Raw genomic sequence first — 14,627 nt, forward strand, 5'->3', positions numbered from 1 at the left:
GCTTGTTTAGAGGGATAATTTATTCACTGGTTTAAAATAATAGTTTCCATTACCGAAGGTTAAGTTACATTTTGTGATGGGACTAGGGAAGCTTTTGGGGTACCTTCTAATCTTCTTTTCTAGAATAAGCATTGGAGGCCAACGCAGACCACTGGTTTGTAAAATACTGGCAAGCTTTCTCCTTTACAGTGCCTACAGATAGGGCAGAAATTACTCTCCCATATCGATGTAAGGAACTGCTAAAATAATAGATATGTACTTTTACTCTTTCCAGTCATTAGATAAGCAATGTTTAATTGTTCTTTATTGTTAATAAAAAATAGAATGGAATTATTTAAAATTTATACCTAGTGATTTAATTTGTTTTATATTACTCATATTACAGGGTATTTACAGCTGCATTCATGGAGTACACATTGAAGAAAAAAAGAAGTCTCCTGACTTTACTTTGACCAATTCCCAAACCAACATGTTAAAACTACTGCGAACAGCAAAAAATATGACCAATATCAATCCTTCAAGAATTACCTCCCCCAAAAGAACAGCTGATTTTATCCAGAGGGGTTCCTTGATTATGGATATGGTCATGGATAAGGGAAACTTGATATTTTCTGACAACAGATCCTTTCAGACAAAGGACAACTTTTTTGGTGACAACATGAGTGAATTGCAAACAATTCCTGGCAATCGACACAAGGACAATCTTAACAACTATGTTTTCCAAGGTCAGCATCCTCTCACACTGAACGAGTCCAATCCAAATACAGTAGAGGTTGCAGTAACAACAGAAGCAAAAGTGAACTCCAGACCCAGGCAGCTGTGGAGGAAATCTGTTGAATCTTTACGTCAAGAATCTGTGCGTCAGAGCCAAGGTTCCCAGAGAGAAAATGGGTCGGATGAAAACAGGCAGCTTTCAGTGAAAATCCAAAGATACCTTCCTGAAGAGATTGTCCATTCAGATGTATCAGAGACATCAAGCCGAGCTACTTGCCATATGGAACCTGAAAACAACAACAAGCACCACAAAACCAAGGACAATTTTAAAAAAAGGACAGTAGCATCAAAATACCCAAAAGACTGTAGTGAAGTGGAACTGACATATCTGAAAACCAAACAGAGCTCTCCGCGGGATAAAATCTACACGATTGATGCTGAAAAGGAGCCAGGATTCCGCTTGGACACACCTCAGTACATTGAAAACATTGTCCTTCCAGAAACCATAGAGTTTCCTGATGTTTATCAAGATCATGATGACAACTACAGGAAAGCAGAACATGCTAACAGGACTCCCTCGCATAACGAAGACAGTCTTCCAAATAATGACCAGTATAAACTTTATGCAAAGCATTACACTTTAAAAGATAAAAATACTTCCCTAGTTGACATGAACGATAGATACAGACAGAATTCCACCCACTGCAGGAGCTGTCTTTCCAATGTGCCCACTTATGCGGGACACTATTCGAGCAGATCTCCCTATAAATGCGACGCATGCTTGCGGATGGGGAACCTCTATGATATTGAAGAAGATCAGATGCTGCAGGATACAACGAACTTATCACTTCCTGAAGAAATATATGAGCATAGTTGGTCACAAAATAATGCTCTGCAATATCATAAAAAAAATAAGTTGAGGATTAGCAGGCAACATTCTTTTGATAATATCGCTGATAAATCTAGGGAAATTGATATTGGAAGACCTTCTCGTAGTATAAGCTTGAAAGAAAGAGAGAAATTTCTACAAAGTAGTCCATATGCAAGCATGTTCAGTGTTCCCTCGAGCAAACTGTTGAGCAACAAGGCCTCACTTTTAACTCATTCTCTAGAGGACAGTAAGCGGAGCAAGTCCCTGTATCCTGTTCACTCAGATGATAATCCCTTTCTGCACTCGTATCGGGATGACCAGCACTTATCTCTTAGGCGAAGTCCAGCTGATCTTTATAAACATTCATTACCAACAAGAGGAAGAAATGATAATTATTTAAGGTCATCCATAAAATCTACAACATCATACTGTTCCAGGGATGGTCGGATCCATAATGACATGTACATTTCAGAGCATGTTTTGCCTTACGTTGCAAATAGGAATAGCTTGTACTCTACTCCAAGGGTTTTAAATTCCTGTAGCAATAGACGTGTGTATAAGAAAATGCCTAGCATTGAATCAGATGTTTAAATTTTCCTTGAACACTTCATCTATAGGGAAGAAATAGTTGCCACCATCTTAGAGGGAGAATTTATCCTTTAAACAGTATCCTGCTATTGTAAATGATATGTAAACCTCTCCCTTTCCCAGTGTACTTTTGTACATGAGTAGGTAAACTAGTATGCTCTTAACCATCCTTTTAAAATGTGTTGTTGAAAAGGATAAAAAAATAGCCATTTATGTATGCCTTATATATAAATGGCAAACTGTACTGAAATAGCCCCAATATATGTTGGCAACTATGCTGTTTTGTATCTAATTATTTTACTATTTCAGTTACTCTAATTTATGTTGCTAAGTATCATTCAATGTACTTTGTCCTTAGAAATGTTTAATGATTTTCTAGTACTGGATAAGCAATATGGTATGCATGTAGTATGGCACAGGCAAAAAGAATTAGGAATGCATTTGCACAGTTACAAAAGTAAGACTCTAAAAGAGAACAGAAAGCTAGATTTTCAAAAATATATTTTAGCTTCATAATCATTTTCAAAGCCAAATAATAATAAAAAACCCCAAGCCCCAGGACCTCGATAAATAAAATGCAGTGTGTTAGCACAAAATTAGTATGTTCACTCTAGACTGACAGAAAATAAATGGGGAGGCTGTAGGCCCAACCATGTGAACTGCTGTGTACCAAAAGGAAGCCCCATGGGTATCGGTTAATGTTAACGTACAAATGCTTTTCTTATATTTCACATGCACTTACCATTGCAAAGAGTTCATTGAGAAGTCTGCAGTCATCTTGTCAAAGATTTCACAGCTGCCTAATCCAGAGTATATATTTTTAGATATCGCTATATGGCACTTACTGTGGAGCTGTGGACTTTATTAGTAACCTTGAGGCCTAATGTGTACGTACGTTTGCGTTTGCCCCTTGCAGGTGATTACTCAGGGCTGTATAGTATTTCTTTTACTCCTTCACTTCCAAAGCCAAATTCCAACCCACTGTACTTCTTTGTTCATAGCGTGTTAGTGACATCTGATTAATCGTATGTTAATAGTATTAAAGCTGTTAAGACAGTATCAAACACCAAGAGCCATCAGCTCAGTGTAAGCAGTGAGGATTGACTAAGCGGAATACCATTTACTTGCGGACGCAGTGAAGGGTTAACACCTTTTGAGGGACTTCGTCCTTCTAGAACATTGTGCATATTTGTTGAACATCAGACCATTTTTTTTAACCTCTCCAATCAAGCCTGTTACATAAATCGAATATATGCAGGCGTAACTAAGGAACACTATCTTTATTATCACCTACTGGCATACAGAGATATTCACGTAACAGGGATGCGTTGTTACATGACTTCTACTTCTAGTAAAGATCAATCAGGTTATTTCACAAATAAAATATCTGCTACACACCTCACTCCCACCAGACCCTCCCCCTTTAGATTTTAACCACAAGAGAGTGTGGAAGGGAAGAGAGGAAGGCTTTCATGTGTAAAATATACAGATGTAAATTTAATTTAAACTAAATAAGTAAATATAATTGCTAATATATTTAAATACTGAAAGCATTCAACAGGCGGTGCTCTCCCATTCTCCTGCTACTCTGGAATTACTCTAGGTTTTTTTATCAAGAGGAGCTTTAGATTATTCAGGCATTATTTCTTACATTTCACTGAAGAACAGTGAGCAGGGAAACCATTACCACTGTGAATTGGAAAATGTGAATATTACCCTAACTTTTCCCTAAACTGAAACTCATTTCAATAGAATCACGCCTGTCAGCTGTAATTGTGGTATCTGCCTGCCAGCGGAACAGCACCCAAATTGTTTAGCGTGGTATAGCATGCTGCAGAGCGGACTGGCAAATGGGAGATCATATAGATGACATATAGGGATAGACAAAATGTAGCTTCTTGAATTTTGTTTACTTTTTTTTTAAAAAGCAGATTTAAGCTGGCTTCAACTACCAAACAGTCCAGAATGAGTTCTTGGTATTTGCAAATGTACTTGTATCTTCACCATGATGGTGAAAGATGCTATTTTTGAAGGAATGAAATGTAATGAGATTTGGGCTTCTGAGTTCCTTTCCAGCTTCCAAAAATCTCAGTATACTTTATTATAAATATGTTCATAAAGCAAATCTATGGGTATCTGGGTGCTGTCCAGAGCAAATATGTTTTGAGTATTCTTTATTCAATATTTAGTCACAATAATTGGCCCTGATTCACACGGCATGCTTTCTGGTCACTCACTGGATGTAGTTTGTATAAACAGAAGATCCTTACCTGCCCTAAGGGAGATTCACATTTCTTAGGAATAGTCGCATGAGCTAAGCAGGGCCAGGGTGTTTATGGGACGAACACTACTGCTCCTGAACCAAAACCTTTTCCCAAAGACCTGGGTGTCCTATTTGTCTTAGGTCTACAGGAAGGCAAATGCACTAAAGGCATAAATATTGTTGTAACGAGTTTAATAAAAATAGTTCAGGCAAATTTTAATTTCCAATCCAAATCATAATATATTAAGTAAAATCTTAACTATTTTGAACTACCTAGTGTATTTCAGCAGATATGGCATTTGCTGTTATCATACCAAAAACTGCCATGCAAGTCACTAAGAATTTTACCAAGTGAATCATAAAACTCAGTGGTGGCTCTTGTCTTTCACATCACCTTAAAGCTCTCAAAATATTTGCTGATCACTCCAAGTCTTTTGTATCATCATCTCTAACGAGACACACGTAATTCAATATATAGGCAAGTACTGTATGTGAAGTTGTGGAAAAGAAAAATTCCCATTTACAACATTTTCTAAGTAAACTGTTGAGATCCAAATGTAAACATCCTAAACCCAGGTGGATTTATCCTTCTGTGGAATGTACAAGCAAATGAGCTACAGAGAAATATATTGCAGTTTGCTGCTTCTGATTTTGAGCAGATTTCTGGTGACTGTAGAGATTTATTATTATTAGCTGCAAATATGCAATATAACCACCTCCCCTAAACCAAAGCAAATTAAAGAGACAGAGGGAAGACTTGATAATGTGGCACAGCAGTTGTTCACATGGAAATAAAAGATGCTGCCTTAAGGGAGAAAAAAACTCAACAAACCAGATACGGAAAGTAGAGGGAATAAGAATCTGCATGCATTGGTGGTTTTGATCTTGGCATATAATATGAGTGAATAAAGGGGGAAGCCAAGGCTGAAGTGTAGGGTTGTAGGCGAGTAGCTGGTGTGGTTGCAGATGTATACGTGTAAAGAAGAAGCAGCTGAGAAGTTGAAGAAAAATCTTCAACGGTAGAGCCACAAGGCACAGCTTGTGAGGCTCAGCCATAGAGCGTGTGGAATTCTGAATATTGCCTGAGCTTTGTTGATATATTTGCACTGACTTTCAATTAAACCAAGATCAAGACTTTCTGTATTTCCCTCTCTCTCACTCTAGCTGCTGCTATTCTTGAAGAGGAGAAAAGAATCTTCCTGCATAAGTGGCCATCCTTTCTGTACCTTTCTGGATGGTGCTGGTGACTTGTTACATTTTCCTGATTACAGCTCTAGCGGTGTGTTGGTCATTCCTATCTCCAAGATTTCCTGTGACTCCAGCTGGAACTGAATCAGGCTTGATTGGGGCCAATGATATGGGCCGTTCTCGGTAGCATGTCCTGTAGTGTTACAGTGCTCCTGGACGACAACTTTTATGGAGGCAGGATATTGAATTGCTGAGGAATGGAGTAGGTACACGGAGGTAAACACAGCTACATAGACATACCTGCCTCTTGCGTTTTTCCTCTTTTAAAGACATTGTAGAATTTCTTCATGTTTTTGTCTTTCCCTTTTCACCATAGTAAATTTTCCATTTTCCATTCAAATGGATTTTGTGTTCTGCTTGTGTTTCTTAGAGCAGTGTAGCCACCCACTAACTTAAACGCATGGAAATAAGCTATTTTAATATATAAGATAAAATTAAGGAAAATTAAGAGTTTTTGTATTTCTGGAAATTTTCATTTAATGTTTTTGCAGCTTTTTCTCAGAATTCATTATTCTGCTATCTGAGAAGCTCAGTTAGGGAAAAGGGTGCTGTGGACAAACAGAAACCAAATCACCACCAGCTCACCATGTTTTGGCAGCATCTCATAAACACGTCTCATTCTCTATGATCTTTCAGGAACACTTAAGAGGTGAAATAAGGTTCACAAGGGAAATCAGGGGTGGGTTTGTTTTTCCTGGTGAAAATAGATCTTTTTACATAGTTTTAAAGGTGGCAAAAGCTGGAGCTGCGTAGCGTTGGGTTTCTGTCCTGGAAGGCTAGGCTCTTCCCATTGCCAGCGGCGGAGAGAGAGAAAGGTCCCCCTGGCTGGCAGGTCGGGGGGGGAAGCGTTGGAAGCATTGTGTATGTGATGTGTCCCGAAAGATTTTACCTCTCTCTCTTGACCTTTTAGAAAATACAGTCTCCTAGCTTAGACATCTCAGTTAGGTGGGCTTAGAAAAGTAATGACCTGCTTATCCCTGGCCTCAAAAATCTGCCAGTTAAATCTGCAAGTGAGTACCTAGTTAACCCTGCAGGTGCACGTAGGTGCCTGTGCTTACGCAAGTAGTTACTAAGGTACAGGTGGCACCTGCTGTTCGTGGGCTTTGCCGTGCTCCCAGCCTAGTCCGTGTCATCGTTATCTTTACACCACGTGACTATCCAGCATGAAAGAAAAGTGTCAGAAGCTGTTCCGTGTAGAATAACTTACTATTTTCACATTTCTGCAGTGTAGCGTATGCATCTTAGCGACAGGGAAGATTTTGGTACTATTCCTTCCCTTGCTGGGTTCATCAACATAGAACAGGAATTGAGGTACAAATCTAAGGGTCTAAGAGCCAGCTCGGATTTAGGAAGAATGCAAGACATGAATCTTTTTGTTGTTTTACATTGCATTTAAGATGTTTGGTATATAAAACCTAGTGAAAACAGATCTTTTTTGACAAAATCCTCTCTCAGTTAATATAGAGCAGTAACCATCCTGTGGCTTGGCTGGATTGTGATGTTAATCATCATATTGTGTGCTGCTTTCAGGATGGAGTGTCATACGTTCCCTTGCTAAACTTGCCCTTTCCCAGCTCTAGTCCTGTCTTAGCTCAAGAGTCCTTTTAAAGTAGATACCTTTCCTGTATAGGGCAATCTGGTTTGCAACGTAAAAACGGATTTCCAGTGATACACTTAAATTGTTTGTTTTGCCAATGTTTTTTTTTTAATCCAAACTTCTTTCCTACCGAGAGCTGAGCCTTCACAGTATGACAGTGCTGAAGGAAATTCTGAAGGAAAGAGCATAAAGGCCTTTTAAAGTATGACTTTTATGATATAGGCCAAACTCACCTGTACTGTCTTATTTAAATGTATTAGCAACATGTTAGTATTTACTATCACTAGGAGGGAGTGCTGTTTAATCACGGCTGTGTGTTTCTTTGTGGACGTAAATGCAAGTACAGACAGGGATGAGGTGTGAGAGAGGAAAGGCTCGACCTGCTCTGCCTGGAGTCACCCGTGAAGCTGTGGTTGAATGGGAGTAGCCTCAAGACCGTCCCGTCTCTTGCATTGCTCGGGTCATGCAGACCTTTCTGTCTGATGTGCACATACTGTACATAGCGTAAAATTCTTGTTGATGCTCAGCTTTCATCGTGGAATTAATCCCATGTTCACCTTCATTACAGTGTCGCAGCGATGTTTGCGGGATGGAGAGGTGGCTGTTTATGTTCGCTGGTGTCTGTTGCCCTGTTAAATGGGAGCAGAAATCCTGCCTCGCTTCTCTGCTCTGCTGGGGAGGGTTACTGCACTCTTTGTAAATAACCGCCTCATTTATTTCACCTCAGGCAAGCTTTCAATTTTTTTTTGCCCTGCTTCTCTTCACCCGTGTACAGAGTGTGCTCTCTAAAGATACGTGTTCTTCCAATGTCCTGCAACTTTGGAAGTCAGGATTACAAGTGTGCGTCGCCCTGCCATGCAGTGAAAATACACTTAGTTCTTCTCGCAGGTTCATGAGCTTTTTTGTTGCATACTGCAGAATATATCTGCTGTGGTTGAAACTGGTTGAAACTGTTTGGTTTGGGTTTTTTTTTTAAATGAATGCCAGTCTAACAGCTGTAAGAATCCACTGCTGATTTTGTGATGGTTTTGTCATATCTATAATTTAAGAACCAGAAATAATATAAGTAAAATTAAGTTACCTCACTGTTTACCAGGTTTTTGTTGTTTTGCACTTAAATGACACTTTTTACTCCTTTTGCTTAATTCTTTACCTGTATTGAAAACAATGCTAAATTAGTAGAGAATATAGCCATGCTGTAACGTTGTCATGCAATACCTTTATTAGTAGATAACCACACTAAATATAGTATTACATATTTAAAAGAGAGATGGTTTTGACTCTCCAACTTTTAAAAAGTAGTGGTGATAAGCAGTTATACTCCTAGATGTTTTGTCCTTTCCCTTTTGTATTAGTATTTGTTTTCACTAATATATTTCAGAAATTATATTTCTATGTGCACGTTAGAAAACTGTGAAAATAAATACCAATAAATATTGTGATACTTATTCAGTGCACTGTAAAATTCCAAGTGAGATGATACTTTGCTTGGGAATTGATGAAGGTTTCCTCACTTCTCATAAATGATACTAAGCTTTAATGTGGGCAAATGGTAATATTTACAGTGACATGAAATTTTAATGGAGAGCGTCTTGTTTTGCACTTCTAGTACTCTTAGAAGAAATGATATGTTTTTCTCAGCAAATGCATTATGAGAATACATTTGTTTAATTTGTTTTGTGCATTGCAGTACATAAGAATAGCCGTTTTAAAGAGGTTTGTGTTACATCATTATTACAGGATTCTTTAGTCTGATAATTTCTTATTGAGCCCGTTTAATAATAATGATGTTTAATGGCAAAAACCTTTTGGAGATATATTTTGGCTTCTGTTTCACACTGCAGACCCTGTATTTGGACTGATGGTGATGCAGTCGAAGGCCCTCACAAGGTTGCTGTGCCTTCCCGTGCTCCTGGGGAAGGAGACCTTTTTTGTTCCCTGTTGGGACAAGATTAGGGGAGTCAAGAAAAATTTTGGAGGATGTGTTGTGCAACATTTGAAGCATAAGCAAGCTTCAAAAGTGGAAAAAAAAAAAATTAAATTGAAGGTTCACAGTTACCCACACTAGCGGGTGGTCTGTGACAGGCTGCGGGGTGTGTGGTTTCTGAAGGAAATGATAATTTTTAACTGAAATGATTTGAATTCTACTTAAGTTTGTGAAAGTCACTAAAAAAATGGGAGGGTTTTTTTAAAGCCAAAGTCTTTATGTTGTCATACGAGGTTTCACAGGAAAATGGGCCAAAGAATACAACTAAATATGCAAAAGGTTAATCCTATGAAAAAGGTATCCTGTCACCTTGATATGCACAGGCATATTAATGGTAATAGGAAGAATGTGTGTAATTTTCCTGTATATCGTTATGTAGGGTTGCACTATTTTGAATGATACAAGCCTGATATTTTAATTACCAAATACCATAAGAAAATGTTTATTAATAGTTTAAACTTGTTAACCTAAATATATATACAGTATATACACGTGTGCGTGCATACACTTTCCAACCTAGTCATGTGAGGGATCTCCCAAAGCCGTGGGACACATTCCAGCAGTGCTTTAAGTGATTCTCTTCTCTCTTTCCCAAACTTCCGAAATCTCCAAATCCTCCAGCAGCATTTATTGTAGTGTTTGGTACCTGCTACAGAAGAGGCTAAAGGACTTGCTGGGATCAGGATTGTGTTGTGCTAGGACACATGAAAACACGTGAGAGGAGAATCCCTGTCTGAAGGAGCTGGAGGTGGCACTATAAATAACACAGCCATAGGAAAAGGATGTCTTCTCATACTGTTTTGAAAATTCATGGCCAGAGAGGATCTATTGGCCTGGTGACTGTCTTAAAAATTCTGTGTCAGCTTACACGATCCACACCTGGTCATTAAAGATGTTACTTAAGGTAGCTGAGGAAGGACACCTAAAAACCAAAAATTCCAGGAAAGATCAGCTGGTCTGTGTACCAGTGGCCGCCCATATATTCTTCTGTGCAGACTGGGCAGTCTTCAAAATTGGTTTGGCACACAGAGACAGTATTTAGCAGTGGCGCTTAAGTCAGAATCACTTTTCTCAATGCGCAGGCTTTTGAGCTTGCTATTATTGATGATGTGGAGATTTTGACCAAGAGATGATTGTGGTATTCAGCTTCTTTTCTAAATTTACAGTGCTGCAACCAAAACTTATGAAGAAACATCTCTTGGAATCATTTGTTTGAATTAATTCCTGAGCTTTTTTTCCCAAGGGGAGAGTTGGATAGTTACTAATTTTTTCCACCTTAACCCAGAAACAGAAAATTCTGTCAGGTCAGATTTTGTCTACAGTTCATTGCAAGTGTGTCTTGGACAACTTGGTTCCAAGTCCTTCATCTGCCAGAAGAAAATTTTTGGTTAGCTCATTTTTCCTGGCCTAGGTCTGGATTCCAAACTTAGGGAAAACACCTTTTGACTTACACAGAGATGTGTGAGTGATGGGAGAGCAGATCCTTAGTGAAGATCATGCTCAGAATTAAAAAAACAAAACCAAACCTCATGTTGCAAAGGCATGGAAGTTGCATCGTGTAAATTTGTGTACAGCTAGGAAGGAAACTAGTGCAATTTTTAATAAGAACTGTTTACAGTTTATACTTTACATTAGCTATAATATTTTGAAATAGTCTTATTCATTGCAGAACGTCCATTTTGCACCGATGAAGAACAGCTTGATCTCTCTGTCTTCACACCTCACACCCCCATGTACATGCATAGTATACCTTGCGTCTTCCCTGTCGAAACCAGAAGGTACACACACAATTCATTAATGTGTTAGGCAAACTCCTACCTGATTCTTAACTAAGTATGCTATTTTTATGCAAAATTTGCATCCATACATTTCAGGTTCTCTCAGAAGCACTTCACCTGTGAGTTAATAATGTCAATTTTAATTCATCAGATTCAAATTTACACTAAACCTGAAGGGCATTCTGTGCCTCCTTTCATCCTGTTTAACGATTTTTGCTGGCTTAGATGAAACACTAATGTTTCTGTGCTGCTAAACAAAAACCACTAGAAATAGTTTAAAATCTCAAATTACACTTTAAAAAAATGTTTTTACCTGTTTACTTGAATAATGTAAATTTAATGTGTTATCCTGATTAGTCTTTGTATATATACATGTACATATATAAGCTATATCTAAGCTTTATATATATGTATATGTATAAAGTTTTGGTGGAGAATGAGGGGCAAGACAAAAATTCAGCAAAGATTCTACAACCATTTATTAACAGTTTCAAGTAATGTATTGCTATTTCGAGTTTGATTAGAAGTTATTTGCAGTTGAACTCTGAAAAATGAGATGTAACTGAAAATTAGTATTGGATCTTCAGTCCAGTTTAGTTTCATTTGTATCTTGAGAAAATAAGAATTCAAAATACTAACTTAGGGTTTTGCTCAGAAAGCAAATTAGTTATTAGTACAGTTGGAAAAGTATTCTTGTTCTGATGGGGGGGAAAAACCTCCAGGTGCACTAATTTGTACTGGTTACACAGAGCACTAATCTATGTTGCACTAGAAGAATTTACATTCCATAAATAACATCTTACCAGAAATCTTGGAACCATTTGATTCCATGCACATAATTAAAAAGCCTATCACTTCTGTTATTTACTAGTGCAATTTACTGTAACGCTCTCAAGAGTGTAATATTTCAAACCAAAGGGTAAGTCAAGTCATACATTTCCAATTGCTAGCAAAGAATAGCAGAGGTTTGAAGACCTCAACATCTGGAGAAATAAATCAGGATGTTAGAGTAGAAACAAAAGAACTTCGGTGAAATGGAATCAAGCATAAAAAAATTTTTAGGAGAATCGAGAATTTCACTGTAAAATTCATAGTCCAATGGATCCTTCAAATGAAAGAATTTGCAGGAAAAGAGAATAATTATCAACTAGTTTTGACATTCCAATTACTGCCTGTTTTATTAGATAGGTTTAGCAAACTGCAATGGATTTTAACACACAAGTGTCTGTGCACACACAGTTCTAACTGTCGTGTTACAGAGACAGGTTACACCCGGCTACCCCTGCACCCATCTGTCCCTGCCTCTGAGATCCTGGTGGTAGCTGCACCTACCCAGCAGCAGACATTGCAGCTTGGAGGAGCTGGGGGTCAGACACTTCTCTCCTGCGTTACACACACCCTCTCACAGCAGTTCAGCCCGACCATATTTTAACCCAGTGCATGACTGAGTGCTAATACTGTATAAATATTTTGAAACATATCTAAAAAAAATATTTGCTTCAAACTTTTTATGATCGAGAAATATATAATTATTATGGTTGTCTTACAGATTGTATTGTGTTCTTAATTTTTGTTAAATATGTAGAAAAACATTAAGGGAAGGGGGGACTCGAATGTTTGTGTGTACCGAAATGTATATAACTATTTGGGGAAAACACATGTGCCAAGTATAACATGATGTAAAAATTGTAAATAGACGAAAAATTCATTTTTCTAATAAAGATAATTTCTGCCAATTGATATGAAAATGAACAATGGTATCATTCTTGTCTGTCTTCCATGTGAAATGGTACAAGATGAAGCCATCATCTATGAATAAGGCTTGCCTTTCTTTTTTCGTTGGTAGTTGATCTGATTTGAAAGCTGTTAACAGCCACATGTTTTGAGCCATCCTTTGCTGTTAGAAATCATCTAAAGGTGGAGACAACTGAAGCTAAAGCTGACAGTATATGCTTGATATTCCCAGTTTAATTCATGAAAAGGGCAGAGACAATTAACTCTGAGACATGAATTCAGTGTGAGAAGTCTACTTTGAATGATGCTCCCTCAGCAGGGAGAGCAGTGGGAGCTGAGTCAAGGGTGGCCCGTTAACCCGTGCCACCGTTTTCCCATGGTCTGAAATATATCAGGTGCACAAAGCGCAGTGGGCCTGCGTGAAGAGCTGTTTTGGCTGCAGAAATGCAGGAGCTCTGTGGGCAATTGTGGAGGCAGCATCCAGCCTGAGGAGGAGGTGGTGTCCTGCCAAGAACGATGCCATCCCTGAGAAGAGCTGGAGCCCGTGGAGTGCTTCTGGCACGGCAGCGCTCTCGGAGGTCCATCAGGTGAGGACGGGGGACAGCAAACCAGGGGGTGAGAAAATGTCAGTGCTGTCTCACATCTATGACTTTGATACCAGAAAACTTTTTTAATGTTCTGGTTAATCAAGACTTAAATCACAGTAGAGGTTTTAATGGAGCAATTAAAATCTTTTCTCAGATTTGACCGTTTGCCTGGCCCGGGGAGCTAAAGGAGCAAGGTTCACATGGTGCTCCTAAGCGGTTCTGTAGGACCCCATTTTCCAAGATGTCTCATCGGCTAATGAAAGTCTTCCTTTATTCCACAAAATGGGCATAAACAAACCCTTAGCAAATAGAATAATGTTCTTCGAGGCAGTGGGATGAAAGTCATTATATAAATCCACAGCATCATTTTGATAAATGTGCTTCGTGTTGAACATAGAAATAACAGACAGGAGGTGAAAGGTTGCTCACAGATGTCTCACAGCAGAATAGTCCCACTTATTTGTTCCCAAGATAAACATGACTGCACAGATAATATGACACATATAAAACTGGAATTCTGTCCCTAATGAGCTTTTTAATGAGTAAAGACTGCTGGGCTTATTGTCCTTTGCTAGAAAATTATTTTAAAGGGTCCCCTCTCTATTTTTATCTAAATATCTCCATTTCATGAAATAAAATGAAGTGTGAAGGTTATTGAATTTTTATCTGATCTTGAATCTTTACCTCTATCCAATGGACAGGCTAATGTGTTCTGCAGAATAACGCACGGTGATCTGAATGGCTTTGGTTCACCTACAGTGACGACAGCCACAGGCCAATTGAAGTCCTTCTGTCATGTAAAAGAAACAGGAGTCTCTGTAGGAAACAGGTGATGGAGGAAACAGCCTGTGTGATTCCGATCTGGAAATGCCATTTTGACTCCTGTCTTCCAGCTGAAGAGCTGGGCTGGTGTTTGTGTCCGGGCTGCTCCTCCCAGCTCTGTCTGCCAGAGTAGTTGATTTCCGTTTGTGCATCTATGAGTAACCTCAGCTTCAGCTTTGATTCCCTTTGGGATCTGGTTCAAAGATAGTCATATTCTTCCAGATCGTTCATTTGAGTCTTTGCTGATGTGTCTATGGCAACTATCAGTGCTCTAAGACTTTCCTTACTAAAAAAAAATTAAGATTTAAGTGGTGACAGGGAAACGGAAGCTTTTTAAGTCTGACATATTGTGCGTAGCACTGCCAGCAGTGCTCATAGCAAACTGAGCAATTCACCCGGTATGAACACAAGTGTCTTCCTGTAATTTCCACACAAAAA

At 38.6% G+C, this 14,627-nt stretch overlaps 1 protein-coding gene across 1 annotated transcript in view; it reads left to right on the forward strand.

The window, feature by feature from the left end:
• The window catches only part of GRIN2A (glutamate ionotropic receptor NMDA type subunit 2A), a gene marked incomplete at both ends in the record, with an annotated part of 174,296 nt that extends 172,120 nt beyond the window's left edge, over positions 1-2,176 (forward strand). Inside the window, one exon of the mRNA XM_082006717.1 lies at positions 386-2,176. Coding sequence (XP_081862843.1) covers positions 386-2,176 — 1,791 coding nt within the window. The remainder of the gene's footprint in view (positions 1-385) is intronic.
• Positions 2,177-14,627: the final 12,451 nt, after the last annotated feature.

The sequence above is a fragment of the Phaethon aethereus genome (genome assembly GCF_964289735.1).
Source record: "Phaethon aethereus genome assembly, chromosome: 15".
Taxonomy (NCBI): Eukaryota; Metazoa; Chordata; class Aves; order Phaethontiformes; family Phaethontidae; genus Phaethon; species Phaethon aethereus.